Raw genomic sequence first — 23,069 nt, 5'->3', positions numbered from 1 at the left:
GGTGGTAAGCACACAATGCAATATACAGATGATGTATTATAGAATTGTACACTTGAAACTGATATAATGATATTAACCAATGTTGCCCGGATAAATTTAATTTTATAAAAATGTAGACAAGAGGATTTCTAAAATTTGACAAAAGAAAAGGCAGCAGATGGTACAGTGTATTAATCAAGGTTCTTGAGAGACACAGAAACAACATATATTACATATGAATATTTATTATAAGGAATTGGCTCACACAATTATGGAGGCTGAAAAGTCCCAGGATTTGCCATCTGCAAGCGGGAGAACCATGAAAGCCGGTGGTGTGAATTCCAGCTAGGCAAATCCAAAGGCCTGAGAAACCACTCTGTTTCCTCAAAAATAAGACCTAGCTGGACAATCAGCTCTAATGCATCTTTTGGAGCCAAAATTAATATAAGACCTGGTATTATATATTATATTATATTATATTATATTATATTATATTATATTATATTATATTATATTATATTATATTATATTATATTATATACCTGGTCTTATGTTATATCAGAATAAGACCAGGTCTTATATTAATTTTTGTTCCAAAAGACACATTAGAGCTGATTATCCGGGGTAGATCTTATTTTAGCGGAAACATGGAGGTACTGCAAATGATTTAAGGCCCAGTCCATGCAGAGAGAAGACCAATGTCTAGGCTCAGCAGTCAGGCAGAGAGAGAGAATTCAACCTTCCTTTGCCTTTTTGTTCTCTACATGCTCTCAGTGGAGTAAGCATGTAACTTGCCCTTTGCTGTTTGATTGATAGATGAAAATATTTTTTCACTTTTCATATAAATGTTCCATCAGTGCATACAGAAGAAAGCCCATGAGGTTTTTAATACCATGGCACTTCGGAATTCTAATTTTGAATGGAAAATGGAAAAATCACAACTAAAGTTTCAACTCCTGGCTTCAACTTGTTAAAATTGAAATTTATTCAATTTTAATAAATCAGTAGTTGTTTACAAAACCAATAAACTGTTTTACCTGAGGTGGTGTGGGATTGTATCTATTAAAATTAGAGTAGGTCTTGGTAGTTTAATTCCTCAGTTTTCCTAAGACAACGGGGACCCCAAGAAGCAGAGAAAATTAGCAGAAATCAATCAGACTGGAGGATTCTACTATCTTATCCATAGCTCTTTCTCATTTATTAAATCAATACTTTAAATTAATTTATGCCAAGTCCTAGAATAGCAGGAGAACTTTGATTTAAAGAAAACTAGTTTCATGTAGTTAAAGCTTAAATGATGGCTATTTGGAAAATAAAGTTTGTCACTTACATAAATAATCTCATCATATCTGTTTAAACATCCAAAGGCATAGAGCTAATTGAACTTAAAAGAAAATGCTAACACACCTGTTAATAAAAGATGTTTTAAATGTAGTCTTAAATATTTCAATATGAGTATACTAAAGAGATAAACTTCTGGGATAAGTATTTAAAAATCAGAATACAATTTTATATGATTAAAAAGATCACAATGTCATAGGGCTAAAAACTGTACAGAATAAAATTCTCTGGACAGTAAATTCCTAATAAGTTTGGACAATAACCAAATAATCTGTAAAAACTGCTTTGCCAAATAAATTTGACCTTTTAAGTTGCTATGGTAATTACTAGTTGGAGGTATTTAGGGGATGCTGAATTCCTTGTGCATAGTGAAGCTTTATGAAGTGTATTCTTATCATTCTAGTTTTTGGTTTTCTTTAAAACTAATTTGGTTTTGATTTGCATAATTAATGTTTGAATTTAGTGTAGAAATAAACTTGCTTGGTAAATTCAAAGGACAGGAAAAGATTGAGTAAAAGATTAAAAAGTTAAGGCAAATGGAACAGATTACTTTTTATACTATTTGTACCTTCTACTATATAGTAGTGATTTTTGGAGGTCAAAAACTCAATCTGAATTACTATCCAGATACAGCAATGGGAGTTGAGAATTGCCATGCTGCACCAACCTACTGAGCTTCAACATTCTGGGTTTAAGTCAACATTGGGAGTCACTTTGTTATTTACCACTGCTCCATCTCATATGAGCAAAGGACTTAATTACATTATCCTTTCTTGGTTCTATCCATAGAGAATGTATTTGCGAGGCTGTGGGGAGGAGGAGATTAGGTGCCCATGATTTGCCATGGGTCTTTTTTTAGGCACAAGTACTCAGGCATCTATGAGCCAGGACATAGAGGAGAAGAGTCAATGGGAATGACAACTAGGACTACACCACCTTCAGTACAGGTCAGTATTGCAGCCAAGACTCAATCAGCAAAGAAGCCTAAGATCTGAGGGACTGACCTTTAGGGGAGACCCAGCAGTGTTGGTGAGGATGCAAAAGAACTCTCTGAGAGCTATTAATGAGTAACCTGAGGTTCAGAATCAGAAGACCCACTATACAGGTAATCCAATCACTGGATAATTGGGGAATGTGATAAAAACCCAGTCAATGGGAAACTGAACAACTATTCAGTAACACAGTAAATGGTGGAATGTAATATAGGATAAGGAAAACTGGGCATATGATAGGGAACACATTTACCAAGCCCATAGGACCTTGTCAAATTAGTCCATCCCAAGGGGCACTGATAATAGTGAACCCCAGAGGGTTGCCCTGAGGATTAATCGAGCTCATACATGTAAAATGTAGAACAGTACGTGGAACATACTAAGGGTTCAGTAAGTGTTGTTGTTGTTGTTGTTGTTGTCACAAGGAACTGAGGTTTAAAGGAGAATCTGAATCTCTGGAAATCTAAGCAACAAGAACAAAATTCCTAGAGACATGAAGGGACCAACCTCATTCAGGAGAGCCCTAATACAACTCTAGTTCCTGCCTGCTTAGACCCTTAATTGGTTGGGAATATGGAATAGAATGGAGCCTGAAGGTTATTAACTTGAAAATAAAAGGCCTTTCAAAGTGACAGGCCACAAGCATTTATTGAGATCAATAAGAATAGTTATTCAGGTCCCACTGATTCAGGCAGAAGCCCAAATAGTGTTCCAGTTAGGAGACAAAGTCAAGGAGTGTTTATGAGAAAGGGAAGGGTAACCATCACAGCAATAGAAGGAAAGCATTTCTATTGGTGCAGATAGTGCTGTTCATTCTAAACAATGTTTCTAATTTTCAGTCTGGTAGTCATCAGTCCTGTAGCCATAATATCTGCTTTCTTATTATCCTTGCAGACTTGCTTTTGAGATACAAGTTTGCTGAGGCTCAGTCCAAAGGTTTTTTCGCCCTGTTTTAACATTCCAAAGATTTGAGTTATAAGACGTGCAAAGCTGTTCCTGTGGCATAGGAGCTCTGGCTCCATTTTAAAGTGGCTGCATTTGTATTCTTGTTTACAATGTGTTTACCACATCTGACTCTGAGCTCTCACAGAAACCATGGTCATTTTCATTGTTCATCCTTTTGCTACATCTTCTGGAAGGATGCAACACTTAGTGTCTGTGTGATCTTGCAGAAGTTTTTAAACTTTTCTGAGGTACAGAAACATATTATCTTTTCCTGTGATTTTATATAGTTCTTTTGTATTCCCAAACTTAAACAATCACCAAAAAATTCAGCGTTTGGTAGGAAATAGTAAAGGTCATTAAGAAGTTCAGAACAAAATTGAGGTCACAAAAATTCTTTAAATACGTAATAGGGAAGCCGTTGTGTAAAAGTATGACTATTTGTGAACAAAAAAAAATTACTCTAGGAGCAGAAACTAGCTTAAATGGGAGAGCTTTCTCCTTTCCTTTAAAAACTCTGCTTCCTCTTCCTGGAATTTCTTGCTTCCATATAGACACTGGGAAAATACCTACTCATAATTCAATACTTAGGTGAAGCCCCACGTCCTCTAGCAAGCAACTAACTACAGTACTTTCTATTCTGAACCCCTAAGAAACATTGTATAAATCTATACTGGAGAACTTGACAAGTTACTTATTGTTGGTTATCAACTAAGCTCCTCTTCGATTTGATAGAAGTCAGAGATTTCTTGCTGTTTCCTTTTTCTTTTTTTTTCTTTTTTAAAGATTTTTATTAAAAATACAACTAACATACAATATTATATTAGTTTTATTTTCAGGTATACACAGTAGTTATTCAATATCTCAAATACCTAAAGAAGTGATCACCATGATAAGTCCAGCAACCATCTGACACCATACCACACTATCACAATATTATTAACTGTATTCCCTATGCTGTACATTATATCCCCCTGATTTATTTTTTTAATACATGGAAATCTGAATTTTTTATTCCTTTTCACCTTTCCCCCCTTTTAAAATTATTTAATTAGAGTTGACAGTTAATATTATTTTATATTAATTTCAGGTATATAGCATAGTGGTTACAAATTTGTACAATTTAAGAAGTGATCCCTCTAACTAGTCTAGTACCCACCTGGCACTATACATAGTTATTGCTATATCACTGACTATATTCCCTATGCTGTACTTTACATCCCCATGACTGTTTTTTGTAACTACCAATTTGTACTTAATCTCACCTTTTTTTACCCTGCCCCCACCCCCTATCTTTTATAACCCCAAAAAGTCTAGAATCCATCTGACACCAAGCATAGTAATTACAATATTATTGACTCTATTCCTTATGCTATACCCTACCTCCTACCTTGTAACAACCAATTTGTACTTTTTAATCCCTTCCCCATTTTTCACACACAACCCCAAACCCCCTCCTATCTGGTAACCATCAAAATGTTTTCTATATCTATGAGTTTCTTTCTGTTTTGTTTGTTTATTTTGTCTTTAGATTCCACATATAAACAAAATCACATTGCCTCTGTCTGACACTCCACTAGGCCAATACCCTCCAGGTCCATTTATGCAGCTGCAGATGGCAAAAACCCATTCCCTACCATGGCTGAGCAATATTTCATTGTATATATGTACCGCCTCCTCTTTATCCATTCATTCATCAATAGACAGCAAGTCTGTCTCCACATCTTGGCCATTGTAAACAATGTTACAATGAACTTAAGAATGCACATGTCCCCTCGATGTAGCATTTTTGGGTTTCTTTGGATAAATACCCATAAGGGGTATTACTGGGGTATTACTACCCCAGCTATTCTTTCTTTTTCTTTTTGTTCCATTTTCATAAAATCTTTTTCCATCCCTTTACATTCCATCTGTGTGTGTCTTTCAATCTGAAGTGAGTCTCTTGTAGGCAGCATATGTAAAGTTTTTTGTTTGTTTGTTTTGTTTTTATCCATTCAGCCCTCTTATATCTTTTGATTGCCGCATTTAATCCATTTACATTGAAAGTAGTTGTTGATAGATATGTAGCTATTGCCACTTTATTATTCACAATTTTTATTTTATTTTTTTCCATCTTAAAGAAGTCCCTCTAACATTCCTTGTAATACTGGTTTGGTGGTGATGAACTCCTTTAGCTTTTTCTTGTCTGGGAAGCTCATTGTCTGTCCTTTGAGTCTAAATGATAGCATTGCTGGGTAGAGTAATCTTAGCTGTAGGTCCTTGTTTTTCATCATGTTGACTATTTCATGCCAATCTCTTCTGGCCTACAAAGCTTCTGTTGAGAAATCAGCTGACAATCATGTAGTAGCTGTCTTATAATTTACTGTGTTTCCCCGAAAATAAGACTGGGTCTTATATGAATTTTTGCTCCAAATGACACATTAGGGCTTAGGTTCAGAGGATGTCATCCTGAAAAACCATCCTAAGGCTTATTTTCCAGTTAGGTTTTATTTCGGGAAACACAGTACTAGCTACCTTTCTCTTGCTGCTTTAGGATTCTTTGTCTTTAATCTTTGCCATTTTAAGTATAATTGTGTCTTGGTTTGGGCCTGTTTGGGTTCACCTTGTTTGGGACTCTCTGCACTTCCTGGACTTGTATGTCTCTTTCCTTTGCCAGGTTAAGAAAGTTTTCAGTCATTATTTCTTCAAATAAGTTCTCAATCCCTTGCTTTCTCTCTTTTCCTTCTGGTACCCTATGATACAAATGTTTATGCTTGATGTTGTCCCAGAGGTCTTCAAACTGAGGATGCCTGCTACCAGTACTAGGCCTGGGGTAACTGCAAAAAGCCAGGACACCCTAAGACCTGCTTCTACCTGCTGGCTCCTTTAAGCTTCAGCCTCTGCTAAAGCCTTGTGTGGTACACTAGTTGGGTGAGGTACGGTCTCAGGGAGTCACTAGAGTAGGAAGAGCTGTGGTTACCAGGGTAATGTAGATTCTGGTTTAGTGCCAGTGCTGAGCCTGGAGTTACTCAGCAAAAGTCTCAGAGCACACTGAAGCCAGTTATTGCCCTCCTGGAGCCTGCAGCCTCTGATAATTTCCCAAGAGTGTGCTATGTGGGCAGAGCTGGCTGCATGTGAGAATGCTTCAATTGTTGGGGGAGTTGGGTGGGGCAGGGTCCCAGTAGAGCTCACCAGATCAATCAGATTCAGATTTGACTGTGACTGGGAGGGCTCAACACAGGAAAGATGACACCTGCCTGCGGGCTGCACTGAAGGAGGAACTCACAGATGGAAAATGGCAACTGTCCTCCAGCTCTTGCCAGGAAGCCACACACCTCAGTCTGCCTCTCATATGCTTTGACACCCCCCTAGTCACCGTCCTTCTGCCAGAGCCCAGGGTGAGTGCCTGCGAATGAGTGAGTCTGTGCCTGGGAACTTTAAGAACGTGTCTCAGTTTCCAACAGCTTCTGTCCCACCCAGATAGTCAGAATCCACAGTTTTTCATGGCCAGGTTTTGTGGGGCCTCCTCTTCCTGGCAACAGTAACTCCAGGCTAGGAAGCCTGGTGTGGGGGGTTCTCTCACTCCTCCAGAGGGAATATTTACAGCTGAGATAACCTTCCTGATTCTCAACTGTTACACGAAAGTCTGAGGCAAGTCTGTTTTTCATCTCTATCCCTCCTACCAATCTCAAGTGTCTTCTTCTTTGTATCCTTAGTTATAAAACTTTTGTTCAGCTACACTTCAGATGGTTCTTCAGGTTCATTGTTCTATAGTTTAGTTGTAATTTCAATGTGTTCATGGAAGGAAGCAGGCATAGTGTTTAATAACTCCACCATCTTGGATCTCTCCTTATTGTTTTAATATCTGTACTGAGATAATCATATTAGTCAGACAATTAAGTTTGCAAACTCATCCTAGAAAAAGTGCTATATACCTCATCGCTGAATATCACTGTGGTCATCTCTGAAATATTCCCCTTGGGAAGCTATGCACGGAAGCCAGTACCTCGTCCACCTTTCAAAGCAATTTTGGAACTCTTTTTTTTCTGGAATGGCCAGTGGAGCTGTCATTGTATTACCCTTGATGTCATGAATGTCATCAAAATGTCTTCCTTTCAATATTTCCTTTATCTTCTGGTAAAGAAAAAAGTCATTGGGGGCCAGATCAGGTGAGTCGGGAGGGTGTTCCAATCTAGTTATTTATTTACTGGCTAAACACTCCCTCACAGACAGTGCCATGTGAGCTGGTGCATTGTCATGATGCAAGAGCCATGAATTATTGGCGAAAAGTTCAGGTCGTCTAACCTTTTCATGCAGCCTTTTCAGCACTTCCAAATAGTGAACTTCGCTAACTCTTTGTCCAGTTGGTACAAATTCATAATGAATAACCTCTCTGATAAAAAAAAAAAAAAAAGCAACATCGTTGCAACAAGTTCATGAACCTAATTGTCAGACCTCGTATATTTACATACCATAATATTTACCCATTGGTATTATGTTTTATTTGACTTTATATCTTCAACCGTCAAAACAGTCCTTGTCTGACACAAAATGAGGCTCAACAAATCTGAATAACTGAACAATGATCTAAAGGAGTAAAGCTTTTTAGTGGACCCCAAGCAGATATAAAACTGATATATCCCCAGGTAACTATAATAGTTTATCTTCATGGTTGAGTCAGCTGATCAGGTTGTCTCCTGCCATTGTCACCCATTCATGTACTGTTGTTTTAGGGGTGATTCTTTGCCTGAAATTGTAGTAAGTACAGTGAGCACTATTTTCTGCTTTTGTATTTTCTCTAAATGCTTCAAATAAAGGCTAAATGAGAAACAAATGTTATATAATAACCACCCTACTTAGAGGAAATAACTAATATAGACTGCCTTATTTATAGGTATAACAAATAAAGATATATGCGTGAGTTTGTAAAATTGTACCCCTAATAAGAATTTTCTTTGTAATTACAGTAAGCCTATGTGGTTCATTATCTAAATAAAAACATATTTTTCAGTTTTAATAAAATTACACTACTTTTTAGAAATAAAAATAACCAAATTAACTTTATAATATAATAAATATTTAGAGCAAGGACTACTATGGAAAATTCTAGAAACAGTATGATCTTCAAAACCTAATTTCTCTTCCAATTATCATAAGTAGATTTCAAATTATTCTTTACAATTGTGTTTACCTGACTAATTGATATATTTTGAAACCGATTTCCTTGGAAAACTCAATGACGTATAATGAGGAGACACCCTGTCTATGACTAAGAGCAGGAAAATTATGAGCCAAAGCAGAATGGAAATAACCTAGTGTTTTTAAAAATTAAGTAAAAATTTTTGCAGCTTCACAGAAGCATGAAGATCTTTTAGTATAACTTTAATGGAAGAATAAAAAAAAGTGACAAAGTTAGTAATGTAACATGATTTACTGGCAGAAACAATGACAATAGCAGAGAGTAATAGAATCACAGAATCCAATCACTATAGTCATTAAATATTATCCAAAGTAAACCATCCATTTGGTTCTTGAATCCTTTTTACATCATTCACTTTACATTGACTCTTCAATGCTTGAATACTGTCAGCAACAGGGAGTTTACCAGCCTATGAGATAAACATTCAATATTTGGACAAATGTTATTAAATGATCAGTCTTTTGTTGAGAAGAAAGCTTTTTCTTCATAATTTTACCAATTATACTTAGTTCTAGCTTTTGAGTCATGAAAAACAAATCAAATAGTTTAAATATGGGAGTCCTGCTAATTATTAAGGACAGCAGAGTGTTTCTTTTTTAAAAAATTAATTTTCATTTTGTCATGAAATAATTTTATTTTTATATTAAAAATGCATTGTGTTCTCTTCATCAAAACCTTAAGAAATATAGACAGGGACAAAATTCACTAATTACCCATAGGTAATCTTTCTTAATTATGTGTAGTTACCTCCTTCTTAAAGTTTTTATCATTGTTGTAGATGTTAACCTTGCATTTAAAATTTTGTCTATGAGTAGCACCTATCATAATATTATTTTCCATAATATTAACTTTAATATTATTTTAATAGCTGCACAGTTTTTATTAAATATTCAGCTCTTATTTGAAGTATCTGACAATTAATGGTTTTGAGTCTTTCTAGTTTTTCCCAACAGATAACAAGAGTTATTTTTACTTTGTGCATACATCATTGCCTGCCTTGTAAAATATAACTCTAGGGTAGATTCCTAGGGTAAAGGGCTTGAACCTTTCAAAAAACTGATATACGTATTTCAATTCCTTTTCAGTTTAAACTATCATCAGCAATTTACAAGAGATATATTTTCACTGCATCCTTTCTGGTATTAGTTTTTCTTTTGTATGTAGTTTGATCACATTTGCAATATCTTTTACCTTATGGTAGACTGTTCAGTTTTAAAGGTCAGTCAAGTAGAATGCATTGTCAAATGATATTTTCCATTTATATATCCTTTTCTCTAAGGAGGCTGTTCTTCTTACTGTTTAAATCTTAGTGGTTTTTCTTTTCTATTAAATAACCTCTTCTCAGTCATATTTATTTTGAATAATTTCCCTAGTAGTTTTGCTATTTAATTTTGTATATTATGTTTTAATACTAAGATTTCTTTTAATTATACGTACACGTATCATGAATCTTTCTCATAGTTATTCCTCCACTGAAAGAATGGACTAATATTTAGTGACATGTTCCTATCATTTTAACTGTTTCAGTATTTAACTTTTTAATCCATCTAGAATCTACTCTCAGTGTTCCAAATAATTAGTTTCAAAACTTCTAATCAGTTATCTCATATTGTTTATTTTTCTACTCCCTAGTCTCATTTCTCATGCTTCCTGTTAACATACTGTTATGCAATATGTGTGTTCAGTAACTTCTCTCTTTCACACACACACACACAAGTGCACACACAATTTCACAAAGTTAAGGTCAGCTATGAACTGCAGAATCTGATTGATTGTGGTGGGGCACTTTGGATACATTTTGCTGTTGAATAAGCCATTTTTGAAACTAGGTTACTTTGTCTTTCTTTGTCGAATCTTACAAACTATTTACTTGAAACATGCATTGTTTTTCCCTCACATTTCTTCTTAATATTGCTTTCTTTATGACAAATTATACTTCCACTGTAAACGAGACAATGAGTGACATCTTTGATGCAATGAAAGAAGTACAAGTGTTTCTGGTATAGTAATAATAATATGTATACACACATTCCTATTATAAAACAATGTATGTATTCCTGAAAAAAAAACTCAAATTCTACAAAATCATAAAGAGTAATAAGGATATAGAAAAAAAGGTTAGGGTAAGGTTACTCAAAATATATTCAATTGGAGCATTAATAAAAATATTGATAAACTCAATAAAATATGAGCATACATTTAAATCTCCATGAACATTATTATCTCACCATATGAGTCTGTGAGTTTTGCATTCATCATCCTAAGGGTTACAATTTTCTCTTTCCTGATATAAACTGTTGGTGGTACTCACTTGGTTTATTGGCAGATGGTCTCTTAGTTTTCACTCTTGCACAATTTCAAATCAATTAGCAGCCCAAGTAAACCTTCTAAATAGAAATTGAATTATGTTAATTCCCAACTCACAGCCCTACAGTAACTGCTTATTATACTTACAATAGATTCCCAAATGCCTGCCCTGCATTGCCTGGCCACAGACTCATTTCTTCTACTCTCTCCCTTACTTACTCACCATCTTCACACTTTCAGATCTCTTTACCATAATGATCTCTGCACTTTTTTTATGTAGCGAGCATTTTATCATATTTTATATCACAGAGATGCTACCCCTGACCACCCTACCTAATGTAACTCAGCATCTCTTCCCATTCCTGCCATGCCGCCCCATCTTGTCTCATTGTGTGTTTATAGCTCTTTACAAAATTCATAATTATTGTTTCCTTCCTTGCTTTTTAAAATTTTTAGGGGTCTTGTCTGATAGATGATAAGCTCTATGAGTACAAGGATGTTGGCTTTCATTCACCATGATATTGCCAATGTTTAGCATACAAATCTTGATATAGATGTTCAATAAATATTTCATTCATTCAACAAATATTGTGCACTTCTTACATACTAGACCCTTTCTAAATCCTTTTTCTAAGCAATATATATGTGTGTGTGTATATATATATGTGTGTGTGTGTATGATATATTAACATATATATGAAGAAACAATAATCTGACTATTTAAACAAAAACTTTCTTCTTATATCTTCATCTATACTTCCCACTTATTGTAGTGTCCTCCTATCATCAAATATGATCTTTGTGGGAAAATTTTTCTGTATGCATGAGAGTATTTTATTCTTTTTTGTATTTAAATAATTTTAGTAAAGTATGTAATTCTAGTTTCAAAGTTGTTTTCTCTGTTTTTTTTATTCTTTATTTTCCATATAATAACCCATTTATTCTAGACTCCAAATTTGCTATTAAGAGGGATGATGTTAGTCTGATTTTTTATTCTTTTTATCTATTGGATGCCACCCAATATTACCATACAACCTTTGAATAAAGCAAAGCTAAGTTTATTACAACTCACAGCAGGAAGGTAGAATACCACCTTGATAGTGATTTGCAGTGTCACAGATGGGGTAGTTGGTAAAGATAGTAGTTGGGATTTCTGCCCTGGGCACAAGTGATCTAATATGGATATTTCCTGGTAGGAGAATGATTAGATGGGGTGATATTTGTGAACTATTAGTTTAGCATTGGTGGCTTTAGCAAAGTGAGCGTTCTGAAGAGTATTGATAAATAAAGAATTGTTTAATAAGGGATATTTTTGCCCAGAAGAACAGAAGTTTATCTCAGATAAACTGACATGCTGGAATTTCTTAATCTGTACAGTGAAATAATGAGTTTATTGGTTTACAAACTATCTTCCCTGGGCAAAGTTTTTCTAGAACAAAAACTAATGTTGACGCAGCTATTTCTAATGATGTATGTGGCTGCAGTTCCCATCAGGGATTTGTTTGTTTCTCTTTTAGAATTTTTCTACCTATGAAGTAGTTATTCTTATATATGTTGCATTATGAAATACTTCAATCCGAGGTCTTATACTGGGAGAGGGGTGCCAATAAAATGTACACACATGACTTGTATTTATCCTTTGTTATTGGTATATATATTGAGTAGTACAATTTTAATATAGTTTTTTTTTTCCTTTCTTAAAATGTGAATACATTTTTTGTGGCACCCTCTGTATGTTTTATAATTATGAACATTCTTGGTCATTACTACTAATATATTTCCTACACTCCATTCTTTTTTCTCTTTATGCACATGTTATATTATAAATGTTGGCCCTAATATATCTATTCTCTTTTTCTCTTAACTTTTATGTTTTACAAACTGGGAGAATTTCATGACCTGAATTTTCAGTTCACTGATTCATTCTATTGTCATTCTACCAGTGTGTCCATTTACTTCTTCTTAATGATTTCTTATTCCTCAGTTTTTCTTCTATCCTCTTTTATAATTCTGTATATATTAATATGCATATTTTTCTCCTGTTATCTGGTAACTGAACTCTACCTCTTCTATTATAAGGCATTCAAATTTTCCCTTCTGCTCTTCTAGTCCCCTGGAAGCATCAGCCAAGTGACTAGTTGTATGTCCTTCTGGTTATTGCAGGTCATAGAAGCGAGAAGCGTATTCCAGAGTTGTGAGCTATCCATGTGTTGATTTACACATTATAGTTGTAATTCTTCATATGGCTGACAGAAGCTTGGGAGTAAAGATATGCAGAAAAGATAAGTAGCTAAGGAAAGCATTTGTGCAGGTTGTTTGATAGCTTAGTAAGGGTTGACTGGATGACTAAGTGTCGCATTCAGTAGGCTGACAAGTGTTAAACCAATTGTAGGCAACTAATTCGAGCAATTTGACCCTTTTATTTTATTCCTTTATATAAAATGGCAGTGAGATAATTATAAAAGTGTAGTCATTAATTCCTTGATTCATCAACAAATTTTGGGCACTTACTATTTGTTTAACACTGTGGATGAAAAACTGTATGAGCCAAAAACACCTTTGCAGTAAGAAATGTTCTAAAACTAAGAGATTCACAGTTTATGAACATGCTGTTAAAAGCCATATAACCCTGCCTCACGAGGAAGAAAAGAAAAATCCTCAGAGACTTGATACTTCACAGAAGTTTTTAAAACTTGGCAGGAGAGTCCAGAGGCTCAAGAGGAGGAAAGGTATGCGTGTTGTAAAGAACAGTCTGAGAAAATGCTTAGAGCTATAGTAGCCAAGTCGTTTGGTATTCTTGTCAGTGTAAAATAAGGTTTTCCAGGGCCAGTCTTGGGAAATATAGGTCTAATATAGGAACATGTAGGTCTAAGAAGGCATTTAGAAGCCAAATCATGGAAGGTCCTGTATTTCATAATAGGGTTGTATTTTTCCTGGGAATGGTTATCAGTCATTAAGTGAGAGAGTTATTTGATCAGATTTACATTTTAGAAAGTTTAGGTATGTAGCATTGTGGAGGCTAATTAGGGAGGATGTAAGAAAACTATCAGTTTTAGAAGAAGATTGCTGTAGCTGTTAAAAAGATGATAGTCAGCATTCTGAAAAGGTAATGCATTGAGCAGTTGAAGTGTGGCCAATAAGACTAAAGAAATGATCCTTAACATTATTTAAAGTCTTTTCATTTATATTTAAGTAGTCACATGTGACTAATAGCTACTGTATTGGACAGTACAGGTCTAGAACTTAAGAGAGAGTCATGGTCTGACAACATGAATTTTAGAGCATAGTTGGGGGAGGTAGAAAAGGGTAAAGCCAGTCAAATATATGGTGATGGAAGAAGAGCTGACTCTGGGTGGTGAACACACAGTGTAATATACAGATGATGTATTATAGAATTGTACACTTGAAACCTATATAATTTTATTAACCAATGTCACTTCAATAAATTTAATAAAAAAGAAATAAAATAAAACATAAAGCATATTTAAAATATATATGTGGACTTTATTAGAAATTTTAAATAATGAATAATGGATGAGAATAACTAATGAGAGTGACAAATGGAGAAACGAGCCATGAGCAGAACCCTGGTAATAACATTTTAGCTTTGCTTGGGAGAAAAGGAGTCTGACTGAACTACTGAGAAGTAAGGTAGAGATAAAGTATTAAGACAGGAGTGTAAAAGACCTCAAGGCAAGACAAATTTCACTTCAAAGGGCTTGTCACTGGAGGCTTCTGAAACATTGGTTATTATAAGGTTCTAAAAGTACCAGAATGCATCTGGCAACTAACAGGGCATGACTGATCTTAAGGAAAAAAAATTATTCCATGATGGTGATAAACATCACTTCACTCATTATACTAAAGAAGTAAATAGGAGATGAGCTTAAAGTTATAGAATAAAGAAAATCACAACTAGGAGAGAAAAAAATGCCAAACATGATTAGAATTTTAAAATAAGTATGTTAAAATTAAGTACATTTGTAATTTGAAGAGAAGACTGATTTTGCAGAAAGAGATTTAAGGTGTGAAGTGGAAATGGATGCAAGCTCAGACAGCAGGATTAGCAGCAGGGGTAAGGAGAGAGCATCTTTTTCTTTGAAACTCAAAGGGAAAGAATAAATCAATGTATGCATTCTAATTCTCAGTGAAGAAACTCAAACTTTTCCTGCTACTTGTATTTTCTACAGCATGTTTTCTAAATTCCATGAGATAAAAATCAAGGTAAATGAAAATTTTCACCTTGCCTATGCTACTTTCCTCAGTATGTGTATTTTCTTTTCAATAGATATATTTAGTGTTTAGTTTTAAGTTTGGTTCTTGTTAAATCATAAGGACCTTTAATTTTAAATATAAGTATAATCATGACTTCCACCTTTAAAATCCTAGGATGTCAAAATATTTTAGTTACTAAAGTTCTTTCGCTTTCATTGAGTACTATAAGATCATTTTCTTGGAATTCACAGAAATGTCCCTAAAACTTTTAAAAGGAATTTAGTACTCTGTTGTGCTTTTACAATATCAAGACAAGAGGAAAATGTTGGCAGTTAAGTGTTGGTCAGGCTAACTCACAAAACATTCAGTCAATATGTGATGTTTTGGGTAGAAGACTTGCAACTACTGAAATGTGCATAAAGTATCCTGCTTAAGGAGCTAGGGAAGGATCCGGAATTTAGAACGGTAGCAAAAATCAGAGGCTTTTATGTGCAGTATATATTATGCCAAATATTAATGAGATAATATATTATACCAATAACAAGAAAAAGTATCCAAATTGTATTGTGAATAAGTTATCCAGAGAAATATTATGTCATACTATATTCCAAAAAATGTACAAAAATCCAACTGAAGTATATGTAGTAGTATCCTAACAAAAAATGGGAGTCTTCCTCACTATGTCATGACAATGCACCTGAAAATATGTACATTTTGACAGGGAACTAAGAATAAAAAGCACACACACACACAAAAAGATGTTTGGGGAAAATTCATTTTATCTTTAATAATGTATACTCAAGGGTGGAGATTTCTGTATATTTTCTTTCCTTTGTGTTGTTTGCAATTCAAGTTCACTGTTCTTTCTACTGCACAACTAAATTTATCCTTTAGGGAATATGTCTTCAGATCCATATAAATATCTAGGACCTTTGTTTTCCTATAAAGCTGCTCCTCAGCTTACAATGAACTTACATCCTAATGAACCCATCATAAGTTGAAAATATCAAAGTCAAAAATGCAGTTAATACACCTAACCTACTGAACATCATCACTTAGCTTCGCCGACCTTAAATGTGCTCAGACCACTTACATTAGCCTAGTTATTTTGAGTTTCATGTCAAGAGCAGTAGCTTCCTTTTCTTCTCACCAGAACCAGGAGACACAGATGGACGTTTTGTAGACATGATGGGACGTGATAATACAAAACACAATATGCAGAAAACACTGGCAACACAGCACACTGTAGAGTATCAGTTGTTTACACTTGTGATCCAGTGGCTGACCGAGAGCTGAGGCTCGCTGCCTGTCCAACGTCATGAAAGAGTATGTACCACAGGGTTTCTACTGAAGGCCTATGGCTTTTGCACCATTATAAAGTCAAAAATCCATAAGTTGAACCATCATAAATGTCAGGGAACGTCTGTATATTTTTATGTTGCTTAGATAATTGTGGTTGTCATACCTCATGACAATATTTCAAAATTTCTCTTGCGACTGAGGTCAAGATTAGCTCTGTCCACCTTTTTGTTTTTTAAAATCTCCAACACATTTAAGGAAGACAAAACTTTTTTGTTAATTAAAAATTCACATCACAGGATTTAAGTTTTTTGCCATCATTTCCCTTATCTCTTCTGAATATTTGAAATTGAACTTGAAGAGAAGCAGCCAGTCCATTTCTGTCTTATGTGTGATAAAAGGGGCACTGAAATCCAAGGCTGTGTTAAGTTCTGTAATTTTGTGAGAGGAAACATTCCTCCCTCCCCATTTCCTCTCCCAGAAAGTTCATTCTGAAAGTGCAAGACCAGGGACAGTCTTTTATTTCCACACTTAAGGTCAAGATATTTGTTCAACTGAGGCCCCTCTTCTTTTACCGACTTTCTGTCTTGTAGCAATCCCACTGTTGCTGATAAGTGTGTCAGCTTAGGAAATCCATCAGACTTATCAGCACCTTCCACCACTACTGCATTCGTATATCACAGTTTTAAAATGTTAAACTTGGTTTTTGTCTTTCTATTAGTATTTCTATGTCTCAGATAATCGAGTAGGAGAAGTCTATATATTGAAAAATTATATAATCTCCCTTTCTCTTTTAAGGTTTTCACCATCAGAGTTTCTCTCTCTCTCTCTCTCTCTCTCTCTCTCTCTCTCTCTCTCTCTCTCTCTCTCTCATTTTACTATTCCACTGTAAATATTTAAATTGTATTTATTTAAATTTTAAATATATTTTAAAAGTATCTAGGCTTCCCAATGTGAGTTCTTATATTTTTTCAAATAAATTCAAGTAATTGAAAGAGGACATTACAGTTAATAAAAGATCCTTCTCAGTACTAACTCTTCTTCTCACCCATTCCTTCCTAAGTATTGTTTACCTCACTTTATGGATGGAGAAACAGATTATCTAATGTAATGTCTCATGCCCAGTTCACATATTAAATACAATGTTGACTAGCATGCCTTTGTTTCAGGGAAGTATCACTCTTTTAAAAATGCACTTATGCAATTTACATTTGTGGCAGTTAGTTATTTGGATCAAATAAAATCGATTTTATTAATTCTGATTCCTCATTATCTATCCCCTCTCCTCCCACAAGTTCTTCAGGATGTTGTCGCCCAATCCCTTCATTGTCACCAACATCCTGCATTTTGAAAATGAGAAGTCAAATGCTATTTACTACCTAATTCTGTATTTGATACTATCTTAATAAAATAAATGAAATAAAACAAAATAAAATAGAATACAATGCTTCCATCATCTAGGTTGATTCCTAACCTTGACTGAGTCAGGATTCACATGAAGATCTGATAGTGTTTGTGTGTGTGTGTGTGTGTGTATTCATACTTTCATTTTAATTTATATTTTGAGTAACCTTCATTCAAACATTAGTCTTATTAGTAGGAAATCTCAAAATCAATTCTAGAAAAGGCATATTCATATATTTTTCCAAGAGTCATATGTAAGGACTAAATGAGGTAGTAGAGAAGAATGTATACTGCTGAAATAGAATGTAAATTCCAGTTATTATCATTATGAACCATTTATATTGAGTCCTGATAAAATTACAATGAGACAGCAGTAGCATTGATCTCACATACTCTTATTGATGCTGGCATGGAATTGGAAAAGAAGTGCTGGGAACGTGGGCGACAGCTGACACTCTAAGGTATAAATGAGCATTCAGGATCAGAAAACTAGAATGAGATCTATAGTATCGTAATCTTGATTTACTGAAGTTTTAACTATACTAGAGTAATATTAAATTCTCCTTCTCATCCAATAATATAAATTCTATTTCCATTATTCTAGTTAGTTAAAGCATCCCTGAAATACTAAAATTATTATCAGTCTTCAAGCAAATAATTTGCACATCTAAAATTAACATTTTTGAACACTGGTGGTACTCTTTATTTTCCTTTAAAAAGTTAATATTGCCATTTAAAGAACGCCCAACACTTCCTATCTGCAATTGTGAAAATAAATTTATATCATGCTGTGTAGTTGATCATAATATACAGTTAAAATACCAAGACTAATAAAATGTGAAATATTTGAGAAAAAATTTTTGGATTATGGGATTTCTACTTTCTTTTAGTCTATGAAGACACCTTAATTAAATAATATAATACATCCTAAAGGAACAAATTATAAAATAACAGTTTTGCATATTAGTTCCTGAACCTAGATATTTGAGAAATCATAATGAATAATCTGGACATCAAAGGGTGAAACTTAACTGCTTGATAAAGTACTGTTAAATTGAGGTAGCATATAAACAATGCATAATTTTCCAAATTGAAAACATTACGTTAAATACAGTCACATTTGTTAATGCAACACATATTTAATCTATGGTTAAAGCATTATTCAGATCAGATTAATGTACTTATAAAAGGCTTAGATCTAAAAAGATCTGTTAAGATGACTATACATGTTCAAGTACCTAGAATGCTTCATTCATATTAAATTAATATGGCAAGCATATGTAAATAAACATGTGAATTGAATACAAATGACATAGAATGATAAAATAATTCAGATCATAAGTATGAAATCAGGAACAGCAATAAAGAAATTATATTCACAACGTAATACATTTTTCAGTAAATTTGTGTCACTAGGATGACACTAAATCAATATAGCTTCCAGCAACTTTATCCTTATTAATCTGTTTTAGGGTGATCTTTTATTTACTTGAAATAATTTCCTCATCTTCAACTATATCTTTACTATAATGTCCAAATATTAATATAATTTGTAATGAATATATTCCTGTTTGGCAGTCCGTTGTTTCATGATCTAAAGGTAATAGAACTAAGAAAATAGCATATTCAGAATAAATTCTCTCTCTCTTTAATCCTTTCCTAAATCCTTCCTTTGGACATTGAATTGCCTAGGCTCATCTTGATCATTAATATCCTCAATCCCCCTCAGTGAATTTACTGACATAGAGAAAAAATAAAATCATGCTCATCAGGCCCAGTAAAAATTTTACTGACATTAATACCACTAATTCATTTTAATTTTGATATAAGTACTTAACATTAAGAATAGAATACATGACAAATGAAAAACATTTTGCCAAGACAATGATATTCCATAATCTCAACAGCAACTCCATGATTAGCAAAATTTATAGTGAATGATATATTTGAATATGCCTGGTCCAGTTTTAGAACTTCAAAGATACCGTTGGCGACAACATGGATGGATCATGAGGATATTATGCTAAATGAAATGAGTCAGTCTGAGAAAGACAAATATCACGCGATCTCACTTATATATGGAATCTAAAGAACAGCATAAATGAACAAACAAAACAAAAACAGACTCATAGATACAAAGAACAATCTGATGGTTGCCAGAAGGGAGGAGTGTTGGGGAGCTGGATGAAAAAGGTGAAGCGATTAAGAAGTACAACTTGGTAGTTACAAAACAGTCACGGGATGTAAAGTACAGCATGAAGAATATAGTCACTAATAGTGCAACAACTATGTATAGTGACAGGTGGTAACTAGACTAATCGAGGGGATCACTGCATAAATTATATAAATATCTGACCACTGTGCTGTACACCTGAAACTAATATAAAATAATATTGAATGTCAACTCTAACTGAAAAAAGTAAATACTTAAAAAAAGGTACAGCCTCTGATTTTTGACATTTTCTGTTAAAAACTACTCATATATGATAAATTCTGTAAGTAATTTTCAAAAGTCAATAGGTTTATCCTTTGACAAATGTCACTTTTTAAAGTAACTTTTTAAAAATAACTTGCAAATACGAATCTTTTTTTATTCCTCTTGTTACTTGTGTTTGGAGATAACTTAATAATTATTAAATCTATTTGCATTGTTTAAAGGAAAAACACTCTTATTACCTAATAGTAATGGTATTATTGTTGTTATTGACATCATTGTGAATTAAGCATGATGCATAATAATTAAAAAGTGTACTAACACTAATCCTTGTGTTTTTGGTTTTTGTTTGCACTTTCAGAGACAAAGAAATAGCATGGCATGAAACATGGCTCAGTTCTATTACAAAAGAAATGTTAATGCCCCCTACAGAGACCGCATCCCTCTAAGGATAGTCCGAGCAGAATCAGAACTCTCACCATCAGAAAAAGCCTACTTAAATGCTGTGGAAAAGGGAGATTATGCAAGCGTCAAGAAATCCCTAGAAGAAGCTGAAATTTATTTTAAAATCAATATTAATTGCATTGATCCTCTTGGAAGAACTGCTCTGCTAATTGCAATTGAAAATGAGAACTTGGAGCTCATTGAACTGCTCTTAAGCTTTAATGTCTATGTCGGGGACGCTCTATTACATGCGATCAGGAAAGAAGTCGTTGGAGCTGTTGAGCTGTTACTGAACCACAAAAAGCCCAGTGGAGAAAAACAGGTACATGCGGAAACACTGTTTTTAATTTATTTTTATTGAAGGTTCCTCTATGGATGTTCACCTTCCCCCACATGATAAGAAATAGAAGCATTGCAATTAGAACTATTATGACAAAACTAAGGTTAAGTACAGTTTATATCCTCCAAGAGTAATGCCCCCACCATCACCTGCACCTCTTGCCCTGGCAAATCAGACCTTTAGTGAGAACTAAAGCAAAACAAAGTAACCCATGTTGGTTGCTCTTACATTGGAAACATTGTTCAACATGTAAAGTTATTTGGGACTTACTGTGTATGTGCTGGTGTTTTTCCTCTTGTCTTTCATTTTCTAACATTCTATAGTACTGCGTTGAATTATTTTATTATTTTCCTGTTTAAGCTGCTTACTTACCTGTTTTGAGATTCTGCATTCTACAAAAATGAACTGCATCACCTAATTTTGATATTTTTTTTATTTATCAAACTCTAGTGGATTCTTTAAAACTGAGACTTAAATTTTTTAAAAAAAGATTATTGGACAATAACTGAGCTCTGTAGACTTAATATCAAATTTATTAATGGCAAATATCAGCTATATCTTAATGTCATCAGTAGAAAATAAACAGAAGTGGCACACGATGTGTTTTTTTCCCTGTTATCTTCCTGTTTTTACCACTAAGGAAGAGGAGAAATCAGAAACAGACAGAAGTGAATAAGGAATCTTTTTGTCTGTCTAGATCTTTCCCGTTGTTACTGACTTGTATCTAAATTGTCTATTTGATCCTTTTTCCTTTCACACTGAACACTTTTCTTCCCTGCATCAAGTCTAATTGACTCATTGCAAAGACATTGAATGTACTGCAGTGGCTTAAAATTTGTATTTTAAAGCAAAATCTTATGAAATGTGTGTTATTACAGCTCAAGCAATTTCTGCTTTCTTTGATAATGTGCTAATTTCTATCTCTGCAAATGACAGACTGTTGGATGTTACATTCTTTTAAAGCAAACTCTGCTGTAGTAGTTGTTGTCTTTGCTTTACTGAAGGACTTTTATTGGAATCCTTGCCATTATTAGAAGAAATTCGTGGCTAGGTGTCTCCTGAAAAGCTCTCCCTGTGTTGTCAGAAGTCTATGTTCTCTGGTCCATTCTTATGTTTCACCACCATTCACCCTCTTCCCCTTACCTGAATCCAAACTTTGATAAAACAACACTCCACGATGATAATACTTCCCTGTTTGTTGCTTTACTGGCTTTTCGTTGTTTGTTTCATATCCAGGAGTCTGTGTGTTACCTATGTATAGGTAGGAAAATTTGCTTGTTTCATCTCCCCTTTTAAACTTGTACAAACCTTGACAGAGGTGGACAGATAATGGTAATATCTAACAACTGATATAATGTTATATCCCGATTTTTCACCACTGTGGAAGTACGAGACACTTAGATGGCTGTGACCGGGAATCTGTTTTTATCTGTGTAAGTTCAAGTACTACTTCCTCAGTCACCTTGTGATTTTGAAATTCTTTCCACAATTATACCCCTAAAGAATTTATAGTTTCTAATAACAGTGATCTTATACTGTACACCCTCCTGTTTTATGTGTGTATAGGCAACTGTAATGCAGATGTTGTGACTGTGGTCTAAATAATTTTAGACAGCAAGTCTATAGAACAAAATTGCTATTAAATGTGTTTTTCACATTTATTACTAAATAACCTTCTTAGTTCTATTTTCTAGAGAACATTGGCCACATATTTCAATGTCTCTTTAGTCAATGACATTTGTGCTGGCTCGAGTAATTTGGTGTCTGGAGAAGATATCTGCTATTATGAGAGTGTTTGCTGGAAGGCATTCAACTTTAGAGCTAAACTCTTGTCTCGCAAGTAGGTCCTGGCTCCTTAGAGGCACTTGATCTGAACCCTGATTATTAATAAAAGGCAGTAAAGGTTTGCAATCTGCCAAGAGTCTGAAATATCCCAGGTCATGTGTTTCTGGAAGATTTCTCTTGTATCTTTCTGGCCAAGAATTTTCCCTTTCTATTTGTACATTCTAGAATTCCTCTTCAGTGAAGGCAGTGAGAATAAACAAAAATTATACCTTTTTTTTTTTTTTTTAACTTTATAATTTTGAGAGAACCAATTCAATCTACCTCTGAGATCCTGGTATTTTATACAATAAAAATGGGGTTGTTAAAACATGAAATGTTTATAGTATATAGTATACAGCACACAAAAGG

The 23,069-nt window shown here is 34.1% G+C and overlaps 1 protein-coding gene across 5 annotated transcripts in view; it reads left to right on the top strand.

Annotated features, from left to right (window-relative positions):
* TRPC4 (transient receptor potential cation channel subfamily C member 4) overlaps positions 1–23,069 on the top strand; it is a 212,004-nt gene that overhangs the window by 32,933 nt on the left and 156,002 nt on the right. For all 5 annotated transcript variants that reach the window (XM_019736606.3, XM_074329992.2, XM_074329993.2 and 2 more), the window contains one exon: positions 20,454–20,858. In XM_019736606.3, the coding sequence (XP_019592165.3) occupies positions 20,481–20,858 (378 nt within the window). In that variant the 5' untranslated portion in view covers positions 20,454–20,480. The remainder of the gene's footprint in view (positions 1–20,453; positions 20,859–23,069) is intronic.

Source organism: Rhinolophus sinicus, chromosome 16, assembly GCF_057876585.1.
Source record: "Rhinolophus sinicus isolate RSI-liver-muscle chromosome 16, RSI-T2T, whole genome shotgun sequence".
Classification (NCBI taxonomy): Eukaryota; Metazoa; Chordata; class Mammalia; order Chiroptera; family Rhinolophidae; genus Rhinolophus; species Rhinolophus sinicus.
The sequence above is the reverse complement of the archived record's forward strand: the minus strand, read 5'-3'. Positions and strand labels throughout refer to the sequence as shown.